The 23,757-nt window shown below is 34.7% G+C and overlaps 1 protein-coding gene across 9 annotated transcripts in view; it reads left to right on the forward strand.

Moving 5' to 3' along the window:
- The window catches only part of CEP44 (centrosomal protein 44), a 40,649-nt gene that overhangs the window by 1,198 nt on the left and 15,694 nt on the right, over positions 1 to 23,757 (forward strand). For 5 of the 9 annotated variants that reach the window (XM_033215715.1, XM_033215717.1, XM_033215718.1 and 2 more), the window contains exons 2-6: positions 12,702 to 12,838; positions 15,711 to 15,858; positions 17,372 to 17,518; positions 17,917 to 18,039; positions 22,309 to 22,479. In XM_033215715.1, the coding sequence (XP_033071606.1) occupies positions 12,750 to 12,838; positions 15,711 to 15,858; positions 17,372 to 17,518; positions 17,917 to 18,039; positions 22,309 to 22,479 (678 nt within the window). In that variant the 5' untranslated portion in view covers positions 12,702 to 12,749. Of the gene's footprint in view, positions 1 to 337; positions 479 to 1,790; positions 2,111 to 11,098; positions 11,193 to 12,701; positions 12,839 to 15,710; positions 15,859 to 17,371; positions 17,519 to 17,916; positions 18,040 to 22,308; positions 22,480 to 23,757 lie in introns of those variants that run through there. The other 4 variants (XM_033215714.1, XM_033215713.1, XM_033215716.1 and 1 more) reach the window with 4 other exon arrangements.

Genomic DNA, 23,757 nt, shown 5'->3' on the forward strand with positions numbered 1-23,757 from the left:
ATTTTCACAACCTCTCCCACAAGTTCAGTTGCGCAGATCTGACTCGTAGACAAGGAAAGAAGCTAAAAAGGGATATTGAGAGCTTTATTATTGAATCTATGCTGCAAGCTGAGTGGTATCTCCTTTTTTCCTCAGTTTTCCTTTGATCAGTGCTGTAAGTTGAAAATGTTAAATTTTTAAAAGTATTTTTCATTAATGAAAGTAAGGTGTTAAAATGTACATAATAGATTGGCTTCTTTAAGAGAATGTAGAGCAGTAGCTGTAATTTTATTCTGTAGTAATCCCAATTTTAAATCCCTTTATTTTTCTGTCTCCTATCACTTACCTCCTTCACAAGCTCTACTTTTATTACTCTTCAAAATATTTATTTTGCTGGTACTGAAGAGAGACATACTTTGTTGTCAGAAATTTCATTACCAGAGGTAAAAATCATGTAAGAGACACTGAAATGTTTTCCAAGATGTCAGAAAAAGGAAAGGTGAGAAAATATCATAAAGTGTTGCATAAAACAAAATTACTTGCACTGGGAAAATGGAATATTCATCTGGAAGGACTAAAGGAAGTCTGGAAAGACATAGAATTTACGTTAAAGTTACACAGTGTCGTAATGAGAAGAAGGTATCCCTAGAAGAATTGTGTTAAAATAGATGGGTCTGGAACCTGAAAGAAGCTCAGACCTACTATATTGGCCAGTGGCAATATCCAAGAATACATTTTTTGCAGTTAAGGCCAGAGTAGTCCTCACTTTGTGTTTTTCAAGAAAGTTAAGGCTGATCTTGGGAAATCTCTTTTAGACTTCTGTGTGTCCATCCACCCTCAGTCATCCTAAAGGATACTAAAGAGGATTTACCTTCTTAGCCAGTGTTTTGTATAATGTGATTTCAGGATGACTCTCTTTTTTCTAGTTAGCTCCCATTTGACAGTACCTAAAATTATCTCCGACTAAAAATGTAAATGTTTAGTTGAAGTAATTGATTGGCTGAAAAATAGTGACTAAAATGTGCATGCACAAGTCTATAAAAGTATGTTCAATAAGCTCTTCCCTACCATGTTGATAAAGGAGAACTGACTAGAAACAGAAAGGTTCATAAAGAGAGGGAGCAGTTGCTCTACCCTGGGGAAATAGCTATGGAAATGAGTGGCTAGGGGCTTAAAGTAGGAAGCTTACTAAATTTAGGATTTTGTAAATTGCTAGCCTTTTTACCTGTCCTTATTTAAAGATAGAGAAAAGGTGTGTAAAGGGATGATTTGTATCCTGGACAGCTGGGGAATGCGAATTGAAGGAAAACGCTAACCCAGCTTCACCTGATTTATGAATTGTTCTGTTTTCATTTTATGTAATGCCTTCATTTTAAAGGAGCTTCATTTTCAAAGGGTTCATTACTCAAGGTATTGTTATGTATTACTTTTCTTCTATGAAGTGTCCATGGACAGTTGTGGTAGATGTTTTTATGTAACTTACTGAGTTTCACCTTACTGGCTGACTAGACTTTTATAGTTCAGAAGCCTATCTCCTTCTAGCAAAGGTTCTTAATCCTTTATATACCTACTTATGCCTCTTCTTTGGGAAAAATCTCCTTTGAAAATCTAATGAAAGCCCCACTCCATGCAAGAAATTTAGTCATTTAGAAATAAACTCCATGCTATTACTTTTGGGGTAGTTTTTAAAAAATGAATCATTTTGTTTAAAGTCTCAGTTCGTTCAAATCTTTTGGTTCGCGAATATGTTTTTCTGTTGTGTACATTCTTCAGAGTCATATTCCTGTTTCATAGGCCCTATGTATGTCAGCTTTTAGTAGGTATCGCCAATAAGTTTTCCAAAATAATTGTACCAATTTACTCTTTCTGTGAAAGGCGTAGATATTTTGAATTTCTTGCACTTTTTTCCCTGTTCACCTTTTCTACTTGGCCAACCAGCAGGAGTTTGGGACCGATGACTGCAAAACATCTTGAGTGACAATGGTGGTTGCTTTAAATTAAAGTGAAGAATCAGCATCAAGAGTGGGAATGAGTGTATTCCTTCTGCTTCTAGGCCATTGGGATATAGGTCGTTTTGGGACCCCAGGTAGTAACCCAGCTCATTCTGAAATAAAGCTGGGAAATTACAAGGGTGAGTGTTGCTTTTCAGGTAGAGTGCTATTTTGGTCCCTAGGCACAGATTTTGGTTCTTTATTATGATAAGTACGAAGAAGGAAAAGAACTGGGTCTATTAGAGAAAATTAATGAGGAGGATTAATTAGTTTGGGATCTAAGACTTATTTGAGGTTGTGACATTTAAGCAGGATGCCGAGGGGTATTAGCCAGATGGAGCATGGGAGAGGGAAGGAGTTGCTCTGTATCTCTTCAAGCTTGAAGAAATGGCATGTGCAAAGGTTTTGAAGAGCTTGAGATATCAGCAAACATCCTTGTCCAGGTCCAGGAAGTTTATCCCAGATACCATTTCTGTTATTTGTTGCTTTCCATAGTATTTTAAATTAACTAAATCACACACATTCTATTTTTCATCATTGCTTGGTAGATGGAATGTTTTGATTTTCCCTTCTCGTTATGATTTACATGTGTTAACTTATTAATACACGAAGATCAAAAAGTGACGAAAATTGTTCAGAAGGTGCAATTTATTAAAGGATAATTATAATTATTTCATGCTGACAATATGTTTTCAAGTGTTTTACAGTACTTTAACCTTTCTGTTTCTATAATTTCATGAGAAGAAAGAAGATGAAATGAATTAGGTAGAGCTGGTAACACCAGGTATAGATAAGAATGTAGTATTTAAAGGTAATTTCTGAAATTCTCTCCTTGCATCTGCTCACTGAAGGACAAAATTCTGTGTGTGAGAAGGAAAAACTTTGGGTGAAAAGTGAAAACTTGGATTTTGTAGTCCAGGCCTTTAAGTAGATAACACACTCAGAAGGGGAAAATTTGGGTTGCTTTATATACAAAGGGATTATTTTTAGAGGTGTATGTGCAGGGATCTGGCGCTGCTTCATTTTTTAACCTGTTTATTGAGGTCTGATTGACATACAGAAAGCTATAGACATTTAATGTATACAACTTCTGTTTGGAAATAAGTAGATATGGTAAAACCATCCAACTATTATTACTATAAGAAATCAATGCCAACACCTTGAAAAGTTGCCTTCTACCCATCTTTTTTTCACCTTTTGTGATAAGAGCACTTAACATTAGATCTAACTTCTTAGCAAAATTTTAAGAATGCAATATTGCTAATCGCAGACACTGGGTTGTACCTCCAGATCTTGTTTATTTCGCATAACTGAAGCTTTGTACCCTTTGAACAACAGCTCCTCATTTTGTTCTCCCCGAATTCCCTTATAAACACCATTCTGTTCTCTGCTTGTATTTGACTATTTTAGATTTCACATATATTGAGATAATACAATATTTGTCTTTTTGTGTTTAGCTTATTTCACTTAGCACAACGTCCTTCAGGTTCATCCATGTTGTTGCAAATGGCAGGATTTCCTTCTTTTTTAAAGCCAAATTTGTTTATTCTCCCATTTTTGTTGGGGTCCCTAAGGTTTTCTACATATAAGATCATGTCATCTGCAAACAGGTAAATCATTTTACCTCTTCTCTTTGATTTGGATGTTTTCAATTTCTTTTTCTTAACTAGTTATTCTGGCTAGAACTTAAAATACTACACTGAATAGGAGAGGCTAAAGTAGCCTCTCCTTGCCTTGTTCCTGATCTTATGGGGAAAGCTTTCAGTTTTTTACCTTTAAGTATGTTAGCTGTGGGCTTCTCATAAATGGACTTTCTTTTGTTCTTCCTTTACCTAATTTGCTATAAGGTTCTTCCATACCGAATTTATTGAAAGTTTTTATCATGAGAGACTATCTAATTTTGTCAAGTGCTTTTTCTGCATCTGTGGAGATGCCCATGTGAGTTTTATCCTTCATTCTATTAATGCAGTATATCACATTGGTTGGTTGTCATGTGTTGAACCATCCTTATATCACAAAGAAAAATCCCACTTGGTCATGGTATATGATTCTTTTAGTGTGCTGTTGTGTTTGGTTTGCTAACATTTTGTTGAGGATTTTTGCATCTGTGTTCATCAAATATATTAGACTGTAGTTTTCTTGTAGTGTCTTTGTCTGGCTTTGGTGTCAGGGTGATGCAAGCCTCAGAATGTCTTTGGAACTGTTCACTCTTCTTTTTTTTTTTAAGATATATTTAAGAAGATTTTGTATTAATTTTTCTTTAGATGTTTGCTAGAAGGTGTCTGGCTCTTGGCTTTTCTTTGTGGGAATTTTTGATTATTCCTTCAATCTCCTTTTTTGTTATTGTCTATTCAGGCATTCTATTTCTTCTTGATTCAGTCTTGGTGAGTTATAGTTTTCTAGGAATTTATCCACTTTTTTAGATTGTCCAGTTTGATGGCATGTAATTGTTCATAATAGTCCCTTATGATACTTTTTATATCTGTGGGATCAGTTGTCTCCTCTTTGATTTCTGATTTTATTTGAGTCTTCTATTTTTAAAGTCTAGCCAAAGATTTGCTGATTTAGTTTGTCTTTTCAAAAGAGGAACTTTTAGTTTTGTCAATTTTTAAAATTGTTTTTCAATTTTCTATTTCATTTATTTCTGATCTAATGTTTATTATTTTCTTCCGTCTGCCAATTTTGGATTTAGTTTGTTCTTTTTCTAGTTCCTTGAGGTGTAAAGTTAGGTTGTTTATTGATATCTTTTTTTTCTTTCTTTTTTTTTTTTTGACAGAGTCTCGCTCTGTCACCAGGCTGGAGTGCAGTGGCACAATGATCTTGGCTCACTGCAACCTCTGCCTTCTGGGTTCAAGTGATTCTCCTGCCTTAGCCTCCCGAGTAGATGGAACTACAGGTGTGCACCACCACGCTCAGCTAAGTTTTGTATGTTTAGTAGAGACGGGGTTTCACCATGTTGACCAGGATGGTCCCTATCTCTTGACCTCATGATCCGCCTGCCTCAGCCCCCCAAAGTGCTAGGATTATAGGCGTGAGCCGCCATGTCCAGCCTCTTTCTTCTTAATCCATTTATTGCTATAAACACTTCTCTTACTCTACTTTTACTGCATCCTATATTTGGGTATACTGTGTTTTTATTATTGTTTGTCTTGAGATATTTTATAATTTCTGTTTTGACTTCTTCTTTGACCCAGTATTATTTCATAATGTTATTTAATTTCCCTGTATTTGTGAATTTTCCCATTTTCTTTCTATTATTGATTTCTAGTTTTATTCCATCGTGATCAAAGTCCTTAGAATGTTTTTAGTCTTCTTAAATTTGTTAGGACTTGTTTTGTGACCTAGGCTGTGATCAGTTATAGAAAATGTTTCATGTGCTCTTGAGAAGAATGATTATTTTGCTATCGTTGGGTCTCATATTCTGTATATGCATGTTAGGTCTGTTTGGTCTAAAGTGTTGTATAGTTTGCGATTTACTTGTTGGTATTCTGTCCGGATGACCAGTACATTATAGACAGTGATGTATCAAAATCTCCTTCTATATTGTATTGATATCTATTTCTTCCTTCAACTCTATCAATGTTTGCTTTTGGCGTTCTGTCTGGATGACCTGTACATTACAGAGAGTGATGTATCCAAGTCTCCTTCTATATTGTATTGATAGCTATTTCTTCCTTCAAATCTATCAGTGTTTGCTGTATATTTTAAGGTGCTTTGATGTTGGGTGCATGTGTATTTTTAGTTGTTATATCTCTCTATTGAATTGACCCTTTTACTATTATATAATGCCTTCTTTGTCTCTTTTGACAGTTGTCGACTTAAAGTCTATTTTGTCTGATATAGATATAGATAGCAACACTGCTCTCTTTTGGTTATAGTTTGCCTGGAGTATCTTTCTTAATCCCTTCACTTTTAGCCTATGTGTGTCCTTAAATGTTAGAGTCTCTTGTAGATAGCATATAGTTGGGTGGTGTTTTTATTATCCATTTCAGCCATTCCATGTCTTTTGAGAGCCCTTAATTATTAAAAATTTAAAGTAATAATTTTTAATAATTAAGTACTTGGTTGTTTCCATTTTATTCAGTTTTCTATTTACTTTCTGGTTCTCTTGTTTTCTCTTGTTGGTTGTCTTTGTGATTTGATGATTGTGGTAGAATGCTTTGATTTCTTTTTTCTCTTTTTTGTTGATTTACTCCTTTTTATTTTGGTTACCATGGGGTTTGCATCAAATATTATGCAGTTATAGCAGGCTTTTTAAAACTAGTAACAACTTAACTTCATTCACATTCAGAATCTCTACATTCCTCCCCACTCTTCCTCACCAATATATGTAATTGATTTCAGATTTTACTTCTTTATTGTTTCTATTAACAAATTTCTGTGGTTGTTATAGTTATTCATACTATTTTTGTCTTTTAATTTATATACTAGTGTTCAATGAGATTTATGTGCCACACATTTCAGTACTGCAATGTTCTGTGTTTGTTTACATGTTTACTTTCAGCAGTGAGATGTATACTTTCATCTGCTTTCATACTGTTGGTTTAGTATCTTCGGTTTACTTGAAGAACTCCTGTTAGCATTTCTTGTTAGAGCATGTCTAAAAGTGACAAATTCCCTGAGTTTTTTAATCTGAGAAAGTTTTTATGTTTTCTTTATTCTTTTTTCTTTTTCTTTTCTTTCTTTTTTTTTTTTTTTTTTTCAGGTCTGGCTCTGTTGCACAGGCTGGAGTGCAGTAACATGATCTCAGCTCATTGCAACCTCAACCTCCTGGGCTCAAGCCAACCTCCCACCTCAGCCTCCCAAGTAGCTGGGACTAGAGGCATGCACCACCATGACTGGCTAATTTTTGTATTTTGTAGAGACAGGATTTCACCACGTTTCCCAGGGTGGTCTCTGAGCTCAAGCAATCTGTCTGCCTCAGCCTCCTCAAGTGCTGCGATTACAGGTGTGAGCCACCACTCATGGCTATTTCCTTCATTCTTGAAGGACAGTTTTTTCAGGTAATTATTTTTGGTTGTCAGGTTTCTTTTTTTACTTTCAGTATGTTGAATATGTCATTCCACTCTCTCCTTGCCTGCAAGTGTTCTGCTGCGAAATTCACCAATACCTTTATGGGGGCTCCATTACATGAAGTAAGTTACTTTTCTGTCGTTGCTGTCAAAATTATTTTTCCGTCTTTGAATTTTGACAAATTCTTTATAATGTGTATTGGTGCAGATCTCTTTGGCTTCAACCTGTTTGAGAACTTTTGGGCTTCGTGGTCTGGATATTCATTTTCATCCCTAGATTTGGGAAGTTTTCAGCCATAATCTAAATGTGCTTTCTGCCCCTTTCTCTCTCTGTCTTTGCCTTCTGGAACTTTTATAATGTCTTTATTAAGTTAGTTAGTGGTGTACCATAAGTCTCGTAGTATTACTTCATTTCACTTTTTATTCTTTTTTATATTTCTTCCTCTAATTGCATAATTTCATATGACCAGTGTTCCAGTTTGGTGATTCTTTCTTTCGGTTGATTAAGTCTGTTGTTGAAGCCTTCTATTGAATTTTTTAGTTCAGTCATTGTATCCTTCAGCTCTAGGATTTCTGTTTGGTTCTTTTTTATGCTTCTCCTTTATTGAACAAAATTTTGTTCATGTATTGTTTTCCTGATTTTATTTCATTTTCTATCTGGATTTGTTTGTTTTTTTGTTTTTGTAGCTCACTGAGCTTTAAGATGATTATTTTGAATTCTTCGTCAAGCAGTTCATGGATCTTCATCTTGTTACAGTCAGTTTCTGTAACCTTATTGGTTTCCTTTGGCATGTTATATTTACTCATAATCCTTTGAGTCTTTCACTGGTGTCTGTACATTTGAAGGAGCAGTTACCACTTCTGTACTTCACAGAGTGATTTCAGTAGATAAAGATCTTCTCCTGCTGGGTCCCTTGATGAGACTGACTTCTAAACCACAGTCACCTAGGTGGAGCCAAGTTGTGGGTCTGCTTACATGTTCAAAATCAGGTCTGCAGATTGTGGGCCTATTACTGGGGCTTGGGTGGGTGTGGCTCCTTCTGGGTTCCCAGACAAACAAGTCTTCCTGTGAGACCTTGGACAAGTGGGGTGAAGCCCACATGCTGATGAGGCTGCTGCTGGGTCTGGAGCCAGATCTGTAGTCACATGCCAGCTACTGGGGCACGATTCTACCTTCTCAAAATGGCTTCTATCAGTCTTGGGCTCCAGAAGGATGTCACACCCTCCTACTTGGACCCTTCAGGGCACTTTTATACACAGATGGTTGCTAAATTGGTGCTTCTGTAAAGGACAGGGGCTGGGGAGGTCTTGTTCCACTATCCTCTTCTAGCTAAAACCTTCTTTGATTTCTTTCATAGTATTGTAGTTTGTGACATACAGATCATGTACATATTTTGTTAGACTTATAAGTGTTTTTTGTGCTGTGATAATGATGTTTTTAGTTTTATATTTCATTCTAATCATTTATTGCCAATATATAGGAAAACATTTGACTTTTGTGTATTGACCTTATATTATGTGACTTTGCTATACTCACTTTTTAGTTCTAGGGGTTTTTGTTGATTCTGTAGCATTTCCTACATAAACAATCATGTCTTTTGCAAATGAAGACCACTTTATTCCTTTCTTCCTAAGGTATTTTATTTTCTTTGCTTGCCTCATTTCACTAGCTAGGACTTCTGGAACACTGTTGAATAGTAGTGGTGAGATGGGACATCCTTGTGTTATTCCCAGTCTTTGGACGAAGTATACAGTTTCTCAGCCTTAAGTGTGGTGTTAGCTGTTGGTTTTTTTGTAGGCTTTATGGCCATTCTAATAGGTGTGTAGTGGTATTTTGGTTTAATTTGCAAATCTCTAATGATAAATGATTTTGAGCCACTTTTCATATTATTTACAATCCATATATCCTCTTTAGTGAAATATCTGTTAGCATCTTTTGCCTATTTTTAAATTGTATTGTTTGTTTCAGAATTCTAGGTATTTTCCCAATTTAAGTTGAGGAAGTTTCCGTCTATTCCTAGTTTGCTGAGAGTTTTTATTATGGGTGGGTGTTAGATTTTTTTCAAGTACTTTTTCTACATCCATTGATAATACATGATTTACCTTCTTTGACCTGCTAATGTGGCTTACATTGATTTTTTAGAATGTTGTACTAAGCCCCTGCATACCTAGAGTACATTGCAGGGTGTGGCATTTGATACCGTGATTGAGTGTAGAATTCAAGATTATATGTAATTCCTCTCAGGATTTTGAAGATAATGTTGCTTTATCCTTTAGCTTCTAAAATTGCTATTGAAAATTTGATGCTACTTTGATATTCTTCCTATGTGATCTTTTCTTGCCTTGTTGGATGTTTTACAAAGCTTCTCTTTTACGTTATGAAATGTCACAGTGATATATCTTGCTGTGAGTTTTGTTTCACTTCTTGTGTTGATCATTCATTGTGTTCTTTCAACCTAGAAAATCATGACGTTCCATCTTGAGAGGTGTTTTTGTATTATTTCACAATTTCCTCCCTCATTTTCTCATGTTCATGAGATGTTGAACCTTTTGGTTTGGTCCTCTAATTTTCTTATAATTTCTATTCCACTTTTGTATCTTTTCGTCCATTTTGTAACTATGATTATCTCCTCAAACTTATTTAAATTTTTATTTTTGCCATCATTTTAAATTCTATTGTTGATTTCTATTTAAATTCATTGTGGTCTAAAAGCAGACATTGTATGACTTCTACTTTTTAAAAATGTGATAAGGTATGCCTTATGACCCCAAAGGTAGTCTCTCTTGGATGTTCCGTGTGAAATTGAGAAGAATATGTATTCTATTGTTGTTTGATGAAGTAGTCTATAAATATTCATTATATCCAGCTGATAGATGATATTGTTTGTCCTTACTGATTTTATTATTATTATTATTATTTTATTTTATTTTACTTTATTTTATTTTTTGCCTGCTGGATCTATCTCTGATAGAAGAGTGTTGAAGTCTCCAACTAAAATAGGGGTTTGTATATTTCTCCTTGTGGTTCTGTCAGTTTTTGTTTCATATATCTTGACATTGTGTTGTCAGGTGCATATATATTAAAGATTGTTATATTTTTCGGGAGAATTAAGTCGTTTATCTTTATGTAATGCCCCTTTATCCCTAATAACTTTCCTTATTATAAAGTCTACTGTCTGAGATTAATATAACTGTTCCTGCTTTCTTTTAATTAATGTTAGCATGGTATATTTTTCCCTATCCATTTACTTTTAATCTTATAAACGAAATGGATTTCTTATAGACAACATGTAGTTAGATCTTATTTTTGGTCCACTTTAACAATCTCTGGCTCATTTTGCATTCTCACAAGCTTCATATTTTTTATATCCTTCTATTCTTGTTTTAGGTTTTAATTTTTTTTTCTAATCTCATAATTGAGAATGGAAAGCTTCATTTTGAATTTTTTTCTCTGTATTATCTCTATTTCCACCAATTTTTCTTGTCTGCTTATTTTGTTAAAGGTATTTATATATACTTTTCATACTGAAAGCTTCCCTCTAATAGTTATTGACCTTTGGGCATATATTCAGTTTTAAACGTGAGAATCTAAGAAAAAAAGGTGCCTGGCTAGAACTTATCAATGAGTGAGTTTGCTGCAGGTTTATTGGGCAAGACCCTGCCCTTTTCAATGGGGGTTTTCTTCAAATGTCAGAAATGTGATGATACTTTTTCTCTAGGTCCGTCCACCTTCTCTAGCATAGAACTTGATAGTCTGTTGTCATGGAGGATATAAGTCTCAGTTTCTTGTGGCCGAGATATAGGAAGAAACTTTATTACTCTGTGTGTATGTGTGTTTTCATTAATACTTCTTTCTGCCTTTGAACATTTCATTCCATATTGTTTGCCTTGCCTGATGTTTCCAAATTTGGTGCCTCTTTGATTCAATTTCTTTAGAAGGTAAAGCTCTTTTCTCTTTCCAGGGAAGGTGAGAGGTAGTTGCCTTGATGAGCAAGTTTTGTGTGTAGGGATAGGAGACGAGAGGGAAAATAAATTCTAGGGTAAGCTGCTTCTTATGTAGACTTTCAAATAATCATTCTTATTTCAGCCCCCTGGACTTACCCCTTTGTCTTTCAGAAGCATCAAGTGCACCTGATGTGTGAACCTATCTTGCTTCAGTTGGTTTCCTCCTAAATAGGCAGATGGGATTGGCCTGTCTCTGCTCTGCTAGGTTGGTTGTCCCTTATTCATTTGCTTTTCATTTTCCAAAATTTTGTTGATACCTGTTTTGTCATGTGAAATCTCCTGAAGTTCTTTTTGTCCTGGTGGGTATAGATGATTTTAAATTATTTACTTTCATTTTAGTGGTCTTTGGAAAATGGAAAGGAAGGTAACATGTGTTTAATCTGTCATATTTATCCAAGTGAACCCTGCATTTTTAAAATGTACTTTTAGTTTTTAGGAAAGGTATCTTTTTGGCAACTGTGTGAGATCAGAGCCCTGTGACTCTGATTAAATCTGTGCTAAATTTGTCTCCACTTTTTTTTTTTTAATTTTTTTTAATTTTTATTATACTTTAAGTTCTAGGGTACATGTGCATAACGTGCAGGTTTGTTACATATGTATACTTGTGCCATGTTGGTGTGCTGCACCCATCAACTCATCAGCACCCATCAATTCGTCATTTATATCAGGTATAATTCCCAATGCAATCCCTCCCCCCTCCCCATGATAGGCCCCGATGTGTGATGTTCCCCTTCCCGAGTCCAAGTGATCTCATTGTTCAGTTTCCACCTATGAGTGAGAACATGCGGTGTTTGGTTTTCTGTTCTTGTGATAGTTTGCTAAGAATGATGGTTTCCAGCTGCATCCATGTCCCTACAAAGGACACAAACTCATCCTTTTTTGTGGCTGCATAGTATTCCATGGTGTATATGTGCCACATTTTCTTAATCCAGTCTGTCACAGATGGACATTTGGGTTGATTCCAAGTCTTTGCTATTGTGAATAGTGCTACAATAAACATACGTGTGCATGTGTCTTTATAGCAGCATGATTTATAATCCTTTGGGTATATACCCAGTAGTGGGATGGCTGGGTCATATGGTACATCTAGTTCTAGATCCTTGAGGAATTGCCACACTGTTTTCCATAATGGTTGGACTAGTTTACAATCCCACCAACAGTGTAAAAGTGTTCCTATTTCTCCACATCCTCTCCAGCACCTGTTGTTTCCTGATTTTTTAATGATTGCCATTCTAACTGGTGTGAGATGGTATCTCGTTATGGTTTTGATTTGCATTTCTCTGATGGCCAGTGATGATGAGCATTTTTTCATGTGTCTGTTGGCTGCATGAATGTCTTCTTTGTCTCCATTTTTTATTGATTGTGTTATGTAGCCTCTATAAGCATCCAAAAGAGTCACTGATGGATGTTATTCCAAGTTGATGTGTCTTAAACGGTGCTTTATGCTTAAAGAAGAAAAGCTCTTTGGGCAAGTGTCATATAAGATACTTATAATAAGATGAATATAAGGCACTTATTTTTTTGGAAGGAAAACATGTAGGAGGGTAGGGGAGACACCCTATTTTCAGGAACTTACAGTAGTTACAAAGTAGACCTTGAGTAGTAGAGAAGAAGATAGGAGAAAAAGAGCTAGGGTAAGATATGAACAAAATAGAATCAAGAAGCTTCAGAAATACAGAGACTTAACCAATATTTCATGGATTTCTATTATTAGGTGAAAAATTAGACTTTCAAGATTTAGAACTGAATCCGATGTTATATAATGGCAACAGGTGACTTAAAAAGAAGCTTACGGAACCTTGAACAGGTGCTCCGCTTGCTAAATTATCCTGAAGAGGTGGACTGTGTAGGGTAAGCTATAATATCAAACGTAATTGTATTCTTCTTGCTAGTGATTTGAGATAATATTTAACATGGGGGACTACCTAAGAAAAATCAGATTTTACCTGGATCCTATTTAAATCTGCCTTGAAATGATTAAAATATTTGAGAAAGCAAGGAATTATAGGAGTTTATTTCTAAGTATGAACAAATAGAGAATTCCAACTTAAAAGATTTAAAACTGTTTAGAAGCACAGTGTTTATCTGTATAAGGTATAATCTCTGTACAACTTTTAAACTCATAGAAGTATAATAGATTTCATTAATTGTATAATCTACCACTCTCTCACATTCAGTTGGATGATATTTCTTACAGTTAAATACATCCAGAATAAGAAGAGATTGTTGCCATTTCTTGTCAGTCTTTTCTTGTCATTTATTTGTTTATTCTTTTATGGAGGAAAAATTTTATACATTTAAGGCAAGTGTTCCTTTCATACGGAATATTCTAGTTAGTAGATTTTTTTGTGTATGGCAACCTGAAGATTGCTCTAAAGCTCTCCCATTTAACAGACCCCACTTTGAACCTTTTACTTTAGCTCCCATTTTGCAACTATGACTTAACGTTTTTAGAATATGGCAACATACATTTTCCTATATTCATGCCTATCTAATATGGTACTGCAGTCATTCTGTATCCCTTCACACTTCCGTTTCTTCATAACACTTACCCTTAACCTTTTATCATTGATTAATTGATGGATTGGTTAAATGTTTCCCTTCAGCTTACGAGAATGTAAGCTGAAGTCTTGGACTTTGATTTTTGTTTTCACTGTTGAATCCTCCTATCTACATATTAGGAGTTGATTAGACATTTATTGAATGAATGAGTGTCCAGGGACAAGTCCAAGTTAGATGTTCAAGAGTAAAGTGAAACATGGTTAAACCAACTACTAAGTAGAATCCTTCAGTAATGGGCTTTACATATAAGAATGGTTATCCATATAAGAATGGATATTGTAATTACTCTTGAGGTTAGACTAGGGAGAGGTAGGGGCTGTCAAGAGAAGGCTGAAAGTGAAAGGATAGAGAGGAGAGTAAGGAGAAAGTTAGGTCTAATTGCTGTTACTATAGGCATTATATGTGAGTGGCAGAAGATATGAAACAGATGTAATCTACGTATGTAAGAATCATCTTGATTCCTCAAAACATGAAAATCCTGACTATCCAGAACTTGCAGGGGTTTAACCAGTTTGAGTAGCCAAGATTTCCCCTTGCCACTTTAAGCGTCAACATTTTAAAAGACATTTTAAACAGGAATAATTCTAAAATATACCAATATTATCTTGTATTCTAAATACAGTGTTTAAACATTTAATTTTCTTATTACCCAAAAGCATCCTTAAGAACAATAATTTTTAGATTATTATATAGCATACTGAAATCTGCAGGGTCCGTTGAGATTTGGAATGCTACTTGCTTATTCCACGGAGACACTCAGATTGCTAGTCTCCCTGCCACACACATGTAAGTACACACACAACACCCCCTCATTTTGATTCTTTTTTCTACTTTTTCACATTTGTAATGTTTTCTGGCCATTTGCTGTTTTTTGTGTTGGTATGCCAGTTTCTAGTATCTGTTTTTCTTACTGTTTCTAATATGCTAAGTCCTTAGGAACTAGACAACCAAGGTTGTTGAAATTGTTTAACATAAGAAGTGTTAAATGTGGGCCTGGCTGTCATCTATGTGTAGTTTGCATAAAATGGACAGATTTTGCTGTTCAAAGGTATTTTTTTTTCAATTCCTGTTTTTGGACTGTGTTTCAGATAGACAAGGTTGCCAAAGCAGTTTTCTGATTGGGTGAAATATTATAGTATTTTAAAGAAACATAAAAGAAACAACTCATATTTGTCCAGAAAAACAAAATGCAGTGTTATAATCATGTATTTGTTCTCTTTCTTACTAAAAATTTGGGTGGAGATGAGGATATTTATGTGAACATCTTGAATTATGTGGAAAACATTTATGTTTTATATAAGTACAAAATACTACAATTGAAGAAATGTAACTGGCAAATTGAACAAATACCTCCTGTGCTTTGCTGTGGGAAATTCGGTGAAGGTACTTCACATTGAGAAAATAAGAAGACAGGAAACACTACCAGACAGATAGTGACACAGCAGATACTGAGTAGCCTGGGAGTCTTTCTTGGAGAGATCAGTATAGATCAGAAAGTTGACAGCTTCATGGGAAGCTTGAGATTTGATGAATGATGCATAAAAAATAAATAACAATTGGATAAGCAAAGAAGAGTGGGATACCTTTCTAGACTGGAGGAATTAGCATAGGTAATAATGTAAGATTTAGAATGCGCAGTAAGTGAAAAGTAATAAAAACTGTGGCTCAGCCAAGCCACAGTTCATGCTTTTTCCCACCCCATCTTCCTCATCTGTAACTTAGAATTCATAATCTTTACCTTTGGAAGTTTGTGGTAGAGAGCAAAGGAGGTAATAGAACAAGGAGGTAATAGAACAAGGGTTTGCAAAACCATAAAGTGTACTTCAATATTGTAAGATGGTACATTACTTTTATTAGTAGTAGAAAATGGAGTTGATCACATAAGACTAAGCTATGGAAAATCAATGATAAATAGTTGGTACTAGAGACCTATAGTAAGTTTTTTGAGCAGATGAACAGTGGTATTTCATAGTACTCTGGTTGGACTGGTTTAGAATGGGGAATGGAATCTAGAAGGTCTCATGTATCACCTAATTATTATAGCTGTAGTGTTAAGTTTTAAATTATTATAAACATTTCTAGTATTTTCTTGATTATCCAACTTTGTGGAATTATGCTTATTAAATGCTTACTAAGAACATTTTTCTTTTTTTCCTAACAGTTTGATAAAGGGAGACCCAGCAGCATCTTTGCCCATCATCAGCTATTCTTTTACCTCATACTCACCTTATGTAACAGAACTTATAATGGAATCCAATGTAGAGCTCATAGCAAAAAATGACTTGCGCTTTATAGATGCTGTCTATAAGGTATTTTGAGTTTATGAAACAATAATTATTGAATGATTTTAAAAAATTAATGTTTTAGTCATAACTTCTTAAATATATGCAGCATATACAGTTGACAGGATATTTTCATTTGTATTTATCTCATTTAAATGTAGTCCCTATTGAAATCAAAATGGAATTCATGTTTGCTTTTTGAATGTTATCTATTCTAATAAATACAGCAACTGTTAATTATTTGTTGTTGGCTATTGCTTGCCCTTTTTAATCAAATTTTAGTAAAATTTGGTATACTGGCAGAAATTAGGGAATAATGTAATTATATTCAGTAAAATGTATAGTTTTTTAGAATTATATGTTAATTTAGTTGTTTGTAAGAAGGAACTATTACTGACATATTCTTTTTTTTTTAACCAATATATTCTTTGAGGTCTGAGAGCATGTCTTATATTGTATCTACCCTAGTATTTATACTTGTACTATGTGTATATTGAATTTCATCTTGTATTTAATTTTTTTAAAACCCTGCTTTTATCGTTAATTTTTGCTTAAGTACTGTGGTTTGTAATAAAGTTAGTTTTTAATGGTAAAACCCACTTATCAAATGTAGTCCTTTTTTTTTTTTTTTTTTTGAGACGGAGTCTTGCTCTGTTGCCAAGCCGGAGTACAGTGTCATGATCTAGGCTCACTGCAAGCTCCGCCTCCTGGGTTCAAGCAATTCCTCTGCCTCAGCCTCCTGAGTAGCTGGGACTACAGGTGTGCACCGCCACACCTGGCTAATTTTTTGTACTTTAGTAAAGGCTGGGTTTCACCATGTTGGCCAGGATGGTCTCAATTTCCTGACCTTGTGCTCTGCCCACCGTGGCCTCCCAAAGTGCTGGGATTACAGGCGTGAGCCACCGCACCCAACCTCAAATAGTCTGTTAAAAAAAGCAGAGTTGCAGTCAATGAAATGGGAGCTTTTATATATAGTCTCTGTTTAATCTTTCTCTTTCTTGCTTTTCATCCCAGAAAACATCCATGGAAGCTAAGAGTCACTTTTAAGAAATTCTCAAGCTCCACAGAGTAGATTTAGGAAACTACTGATCTAGTGTTTTTTTTTTTTTTTCATTTTACAAATGAAAAATTGAGACCAAAAGGCCTACTGACTTATCCAGAAATCACATAGTGGAAGAGTTATAAACAACTAGAACTATAGTTTCTGATTCTGGTGTGGTCTTCTAGTGAACTAAGGAGTTTTTCTAATGTCTATGAAGATATTTAAACTTTTTGATGATTGACTATATTTTTCCATCTCTCTGGACAGCCATCTGTTCTCCAGCATATCCTTTGCTACCTGTTTTCCACCTGATACCTGTCTTACTGGATCGTGACTTACACCAGCCCTATAAATTACTTTAGTACTCTTTAGTTAATGGCTTGGTTTTCCTTGTCCTCTCAAAGGTGGCCATTATTCCCCTGACCAGGTGGGCATTATCATTTGGAATTTTAGAAATAAATTGCTCCCAGTTATTACAAGAGTCTGTTTCCTCTGCAGCTCCTTCGTGATCAATTTAATTATAAACCAATTTTGACAAAAAAGCAGTTTATCCAGTGTGGGTTTGCAGAATGGAAAATCCAAATTGTTTGTGATATTTTGAATTGTGTGATGAAAAAGCACAAGGAATTAAGTAGTCTTCAGAAGGTAATTTTATGAATAGATTTTAATGCTAATGTATGATATTAATAGATGGCTCAGTATTTTAATGTATAAAATCAGTACCCTAGACAGCAGATTATTTCATAGTATCATTACCATATTATTCAAAGATTTGAGTAACCTTATAAAGCTTGATGTTTGTTTTAAATACTACTCTCTTGTTTTATACAGTTGTGACTGGGAACTCCTAGTGTTAAACTAATAGTTCAAACATAATGCATTTTCATTATTTCTTAGTTTCTAAAAGTCATGTAGTCTCATTATAGTCTCATTATTTGTCAGTTATATTTCATATATGAAAATTTAAATGTTAATGGAATTTTAATATATAATTATGCTTTCACACAAAATTTGTTATTTTGACTAATACCTTTTTTTTTCAGATTCCATCACAGCAAAGAAAGAAAATCAGTTCTGGCAAGTCAGAACCTTCTTTGAGCAACGAGAAAATATCTGCAGAGGCTATTGGCGTTGATATCAGTGGCAGGTTTATGACTTCAGGAAAGGTATGCAACCACAGAGAAAATATCATATTGTTTAAAAGTTATCTAATTAATCCAATGTACAGTTTTCACTTTTCTGATTGGCACCTGATGAAACATTCTAGTTAGACATTGGAGTGTAGGGAGTTTTAACAGTGCATGCCATATGTTTTTGGGCAGTATTCTTAAAGTTTCAACAGTAGGATAGAAATATAAAATTAAATAGGTGTTCTCTTTGTATTTCTAATTTCTAATTCTGCCTGATTTCCTAAACAGAAGAGTAGTGATTTAGGAAGATTATCTTATGCAGTTGTCTACATTTGCTCTTAATTTTGTTCTGGTCTTCCTAAAACATGGGAACATATGAAGAGCCTACTTTAGCAATAGTGATAGCTTATAATGATTCATTTATGTACATTATATTTCTGTAACCAAGTATGCATTATCCAATGATTGATAGTCCCTACACATATTAACTGGTTTTCAGTTAATATTTTGAATATTTTCTCTTTTTTGAAAGATAATTTTTCTGCCACTATCTGCTTTGAGCAGCTGTGGCAAATTGAGCATTTAGAGCTCCAGCATTTCTATCACTAAGGGAGATTTAAGCTGAAATATTATTTTATAATATATTTTCAGCTGTCTTCCATCTGGAGAAAACTCTTTCTGATTGAATGATAGAATATCAGATGAATTATCAATGGTGTAATTAAGTAAAGGATGTGAATACTTTCTGACTAAAGTATAATCTAGAGTATTATTTCTGCCCTAATCCAAAACAGATGAGTTATGTAAACAGAATCTATTTTAAAAATTTATACATGGGCCTGGCGCAGTAGCTCACTCCTGTAATCCCAGCACTTTGGGAGGCCAAGGCGAGTGGATCACCTAAGGTCAGGAGTTCGAGACCAGCCTGGCCAACATGGCGAAACCCCGTTTCTACTAAAATTACAAAAATTAGCTGGGCATGGTGATAGGTGCCTGTAAGCCCAGCTACGCAAGAGGCTGAGGCAGGAGAATCACTTGAACCCTGGAGGGGGAGGTTCCAGTGAGCCAAGATCATACCACTACAGTCCAGCCTGGGTGACAGAGTGAGACTCTATCTCAAAAAAATATATATTTATTCCTTTGTACCTTAAAAAACTGAAATTTTATTATAAGAAATGGTTCTTATGCCACTTCTTTTTAATGTGCCTGTTTTGCTCTAGGTAATGAGGACAATATAAAGAATGATACCGAGCTGCGATTTTTGAATAAGTGCATGTAGTTTTTGTACACTTGCATCTCTAACTTGTCTAACTCTTGTTAGTTTTATTTATTATTTTCTAACTGTTAAATGACATATCTTGTATTCTTCCCCAACTAGAAGGAACATATATAAACAGGGATTTTTTTATACTGATTTTTTGTACCTTCATTTTGCTTAGCACAGGATTAGGTACACTGTAAGCACTTATTAAATATTAGTTGATATAATGTACTTTTCAATCATCTATTTCAATATGAGAGTTGAGGGGACTGTCTAAATTGTCCTAGCCAAGAAAAATGTAAACTTCAAAACATTAGACTTATTTTTAATTTTCTTAAAGCACAGTTTTCTTTATTAAAATTTATATCAGATCTTTATCAGAAATTCGAATAAGTATTAAAAGTTCTCAGATTTAGAAAAGAGTCTACAAGTACATTTCTTTGTTTACAAGCAAAAGTTGAGTCAATATTAAAGCAAATTGTCTCCTATCCCAGTGCCTTATATAGTATGCTGTTTGTGTTTCTGAGTCACATATGTTTTTATAGTGTGTATGCAAACTTTAGAATAGGAAGCAGGTAGAGGATTTCTAGGTAAATGCATAGCGTGACCTAATGCTTTTTTTGTCAGGACTTTTTCGTTGTCATTATTAGGTTTGAATTGTTAGCTGAAGGTCTAATAAACTGCAGTTTGTTTAATAGAAAAATTGTAATGAGCCCTACTCATAGAGCCAGGCTCTATTTTGATTATTTGAAGTGAATTATTCAGCAATCTTTTTTAAAAATAACTTTTTATTATGGAACATTTCAGACATTTACAAACGTACCTATCATCCAGTTTCAACAGTTTGTCAACTCTTTGCTCATCTTGTTTTGTCTTTATTTTAAAACAAATCTCAGACATAATTTAATAAATATTTCAATGCTTGTCCTAAAATGTAAGAATTGTTTTAAAAGTCATAACCCCAATTTTATCATCACATAAATTATTGGTAATACTAGTAATGGTAATATTTTGGTATATACATTATATGTGATAATTTAAACTTTTTTTATTCTGTAACTATTGATGTTCCTTTTGGAAAATTACTGTGTGTATGTTTGAAATAATTGTAGGAAGATCTTCTCAGCCCAAAAGCTTCTTAAGCTGATAAGCAACTTCAGCAAAGTCTCGAGATACAAAATCAATGTGCAAAAATTGCTAGCATTCTTATACACCAACAACAGTCAAGCTGAGAACCAAATCACAAGCAAATTCCCATTCAAAATTGCCAGAAAAAGAATAAAATACCTAGGAATCTAGCTAACAAGGGAGGTGAAAGATCGCTACAAGAAAAACTACAAACCATTGCTCAGAGAAATCAGAGATGACACAAACAAATGGAAAAACATTCCATGCTCATGGATGGGAAGAATCAATATTGTTAAAATGACCATACTGCCCAAAGCAATTTATAGATTCAATGCTGCTCCCCTTAAACTACCATTGACATTCTTCAGAGAACTACAGAAAACTACTTTAAAATTTATATGAAACCAAAAAAGACCCAAATAGCAAAGGCAATCCTAAGGAGAAAGAACAAAGGTAGAGGGATCATGCTACCCAACTTCAAACTATACTACAGGGCTACAGTAACCAAAACCTCATGGTACTAGTACCAGAACAGACACATAGACAAATGGAAGACATTAGACAACCCAGAAATAAGACCACACACCTGCAACTATCTGATCTTCAACAAACCTGATGAAGCAATGGTGAAAGGATTCCCTAGTCAGTAAATGGTGCTGTGATAACTGGGTGGCCATATGCAGAAGATTGAAACTAAACCCTTTCCTTACACCATATACAAAAATCAACTCAAGATGAATTAAAGACTTAAATGTAAAACCCAAAACTATAAACCCTGGAAGACAACCTAGGCAATACCATTCAGGACATAGGCGTGGGCAATGATTTCCTGACAAAGACGCCAAAGGCAATTCCAACAAAAGCAAAAATTGCCAAATGGGATCTAATTGAACTAAAGAGCTTCTACACTGCAAAAGAAACTATCAGCAAAGTAAACAGACACCCTCCAGAGTGGGAGAAAATTTTTGCAAACTTTTCTGACAAAGGCCTAATATCTGGCATATATAAAGAACTTAAACAAATTTACAAGAAAAAAAACAACCTAATTAAAAAGTGGACAAAGGATATGAACATCTACTTTTCAAAAGAAGGCGTACATTCAGCCAATAATCATATGAAAAAAACACAACATCATTGATCATTAGAAAAATGCAAATCATAACCACAATGAGATAGCATCTCATGCTTCTCAGAATGACTATTATTAAAAAGTCAAAAAATAACAGATGCTGATGAGGTTGTGGAAAAAAAGGGAATGCTTATACACTGTTGGTGGGAGTGTAAGTTCAACCACTGTGGAAGACAATGTGGCAATTCCTCAAAGATCTAAAGACAGAAATACCATTTGACCCAGCAGTCCCATTACTTGCTATATACTTAAGGGAATATGTATTGTTCTGTTGTAAAGACACATGCATGCATATGTTCGTTGCAGCACTACTCACAATAGGAAAGACATGGAATCAACGCCCACCAATCATAGAGCAGATAAAGAAGATGTGATACATAAACACTATGGAATACTCTGTAGCCGTAAAAAATAATGAGATCATGTCCTTTGCAGGGACATGGATGGAGCTGGAGGCCCTTATCCTTAGCATACTAGTGCAGAAACAGAAAACCAAATACCACTTGCTCTCACTTGTAAGTGGGAGCTAAATGATGAGAACGCATGGACACATAGAGGGAAACAACACACATTGGAGCCTTTCAGAGGGTGGAGGGTAGGAGGAGGTTCAGGAAAAATAACTAGTGGGTACTAGGTTTAATACCTGGGTGATGAAATAATCTGCACATCAAACCCCCATGACACATTTACTTGTGTAACAAACCTGCACATGTACCCCTGAACTTAAAAATGAATAATTGTGGGAGGAAAACATTGAAGTGTTTCTTACATATTTTTCTCTATGCAGAAGAAAGCTGTGGTGATTCGTCACTTGTATAATGAAGATAATGTTGAAATTTCTGAGGATACATTAATTCCAATAACAGATGTTAATGAAGCAGTTGATGTATCTGACTTAAACGCTACTGAAATAAAGATGCCTGAAGTAAAGGTTCCTGAAATCAAGGCTGAGCAACAGGTAACAATTTTGGACTTTTTAAATAGATGCCAGTATTTTATACTTAAATATATGTAATTATTTCAGCCTCTAAACTTTGGAATATTTCTAGCCTTTTGAATTATTAATCATGACATTTCACCTATGTTATGATTACTTAAGTATCAATAAGTCTTACTGAAATAATTCAACAAATATTTGCTGCGTATGTGTAGGGTGCTGGGCTAAGTATTGGGATAATGCAAAGTAGAATGAGGTATGGTACTTGGCTTTAAGGAACCTACAGTTTAGTGAGACATAGAGATACACTACTTTGCATAGTGGAGGTTCTCTACCACCTATTTTCTTTATTGGTGAATGAAAAAGATTGGCACTTTATTGCCTATTCATTTTCCTTTCTGGCTCCTTGCTGTTATTTTCTGTCTCTCTTAAAAAACGATTTCTAGCTTTAGTCTTGGGAGGGTGTATGTGTCCAGGAATTTATCCGTTTCTTCTAGATTTTCTAGTTTATTTGCATAGAGGTGTTTATAGTATTCTGTGATGGTAGTTTGTATTTCTGTGGGATCAGTGGTGGTGCTCCCTTTATCATTTTTTATTGCATCTATTTGATTCTTCTCTCTTTTCTTCTTTATTAGTCTTGCTTGCTAGCAAGACTAATATCAATTTTGTTGATCTTTTCAAAAAACCAGCTCCTGGATTCATTGATTTTTTTGAAGGTTTTTTTTTTGTGTCTCTATCTCTTTCAGTTCTGCTCTGATCTTAATTATTTCTTGCCTTCTGCTAGCTTTGAATGTGTTTGCTCTTGCTTCTCGAGTTCTTTTAATTGTGATGTTAGAGTGTCAATTTTAGATCTTTCTCACTTTCTCTTGTGGGCATTTAGTGCTATAAATTTCCCTCTACACACTGTTTTAAATGTGTCCCAGAGATTCTGGTATGTTGTCTTTGTTCTCATTGCTTTCAAAGAACATCTTTATTTCTGCCTTCATTTCGTTATGTATGTACCCAGTAGTCATGCAGGAGCAGGTTGTTCAGTTTCCATGTAGTTGAGTGGTTTTGAATGAGTTTCTTAATCCTGAGTTCTAGTTTGATTGCACTGTGGTCTGAGAGACAGTTTGTTATAATTTCTGTTCTTTTATGTTTGCTGAGGAGTGCTTTACTTCCAACTGTGTGGTCAATTTTGGAATAAGTGCGATGTGGTGCTGAGAAGAATGTATATTCTGTTGATTTGGGGTGGAGAGTTCTGTAGGTTTCTATTAGGTCCGCTTGGTGCAGAGTTGAGTTCAATTCCTGGATATCCTT

This window comes from Trachypithecus francoisi, unplaced genomic scaffold (genome assembly GCF_009764315.1).
Source record: "Trachypithecus francoisi isolate TF-2019V2 unplaced genomic scaffold, Tfra_2.0 Lachesis_group1, whole genome shotgun sequence".
In the NCBI taxonomy this organism is placed as follows: Eukaryota; Metazoa; Chordata; class Mammalia; order Primates; family Cercopithecidae; genus Trachypithecus; species Trachypithecus francoisi.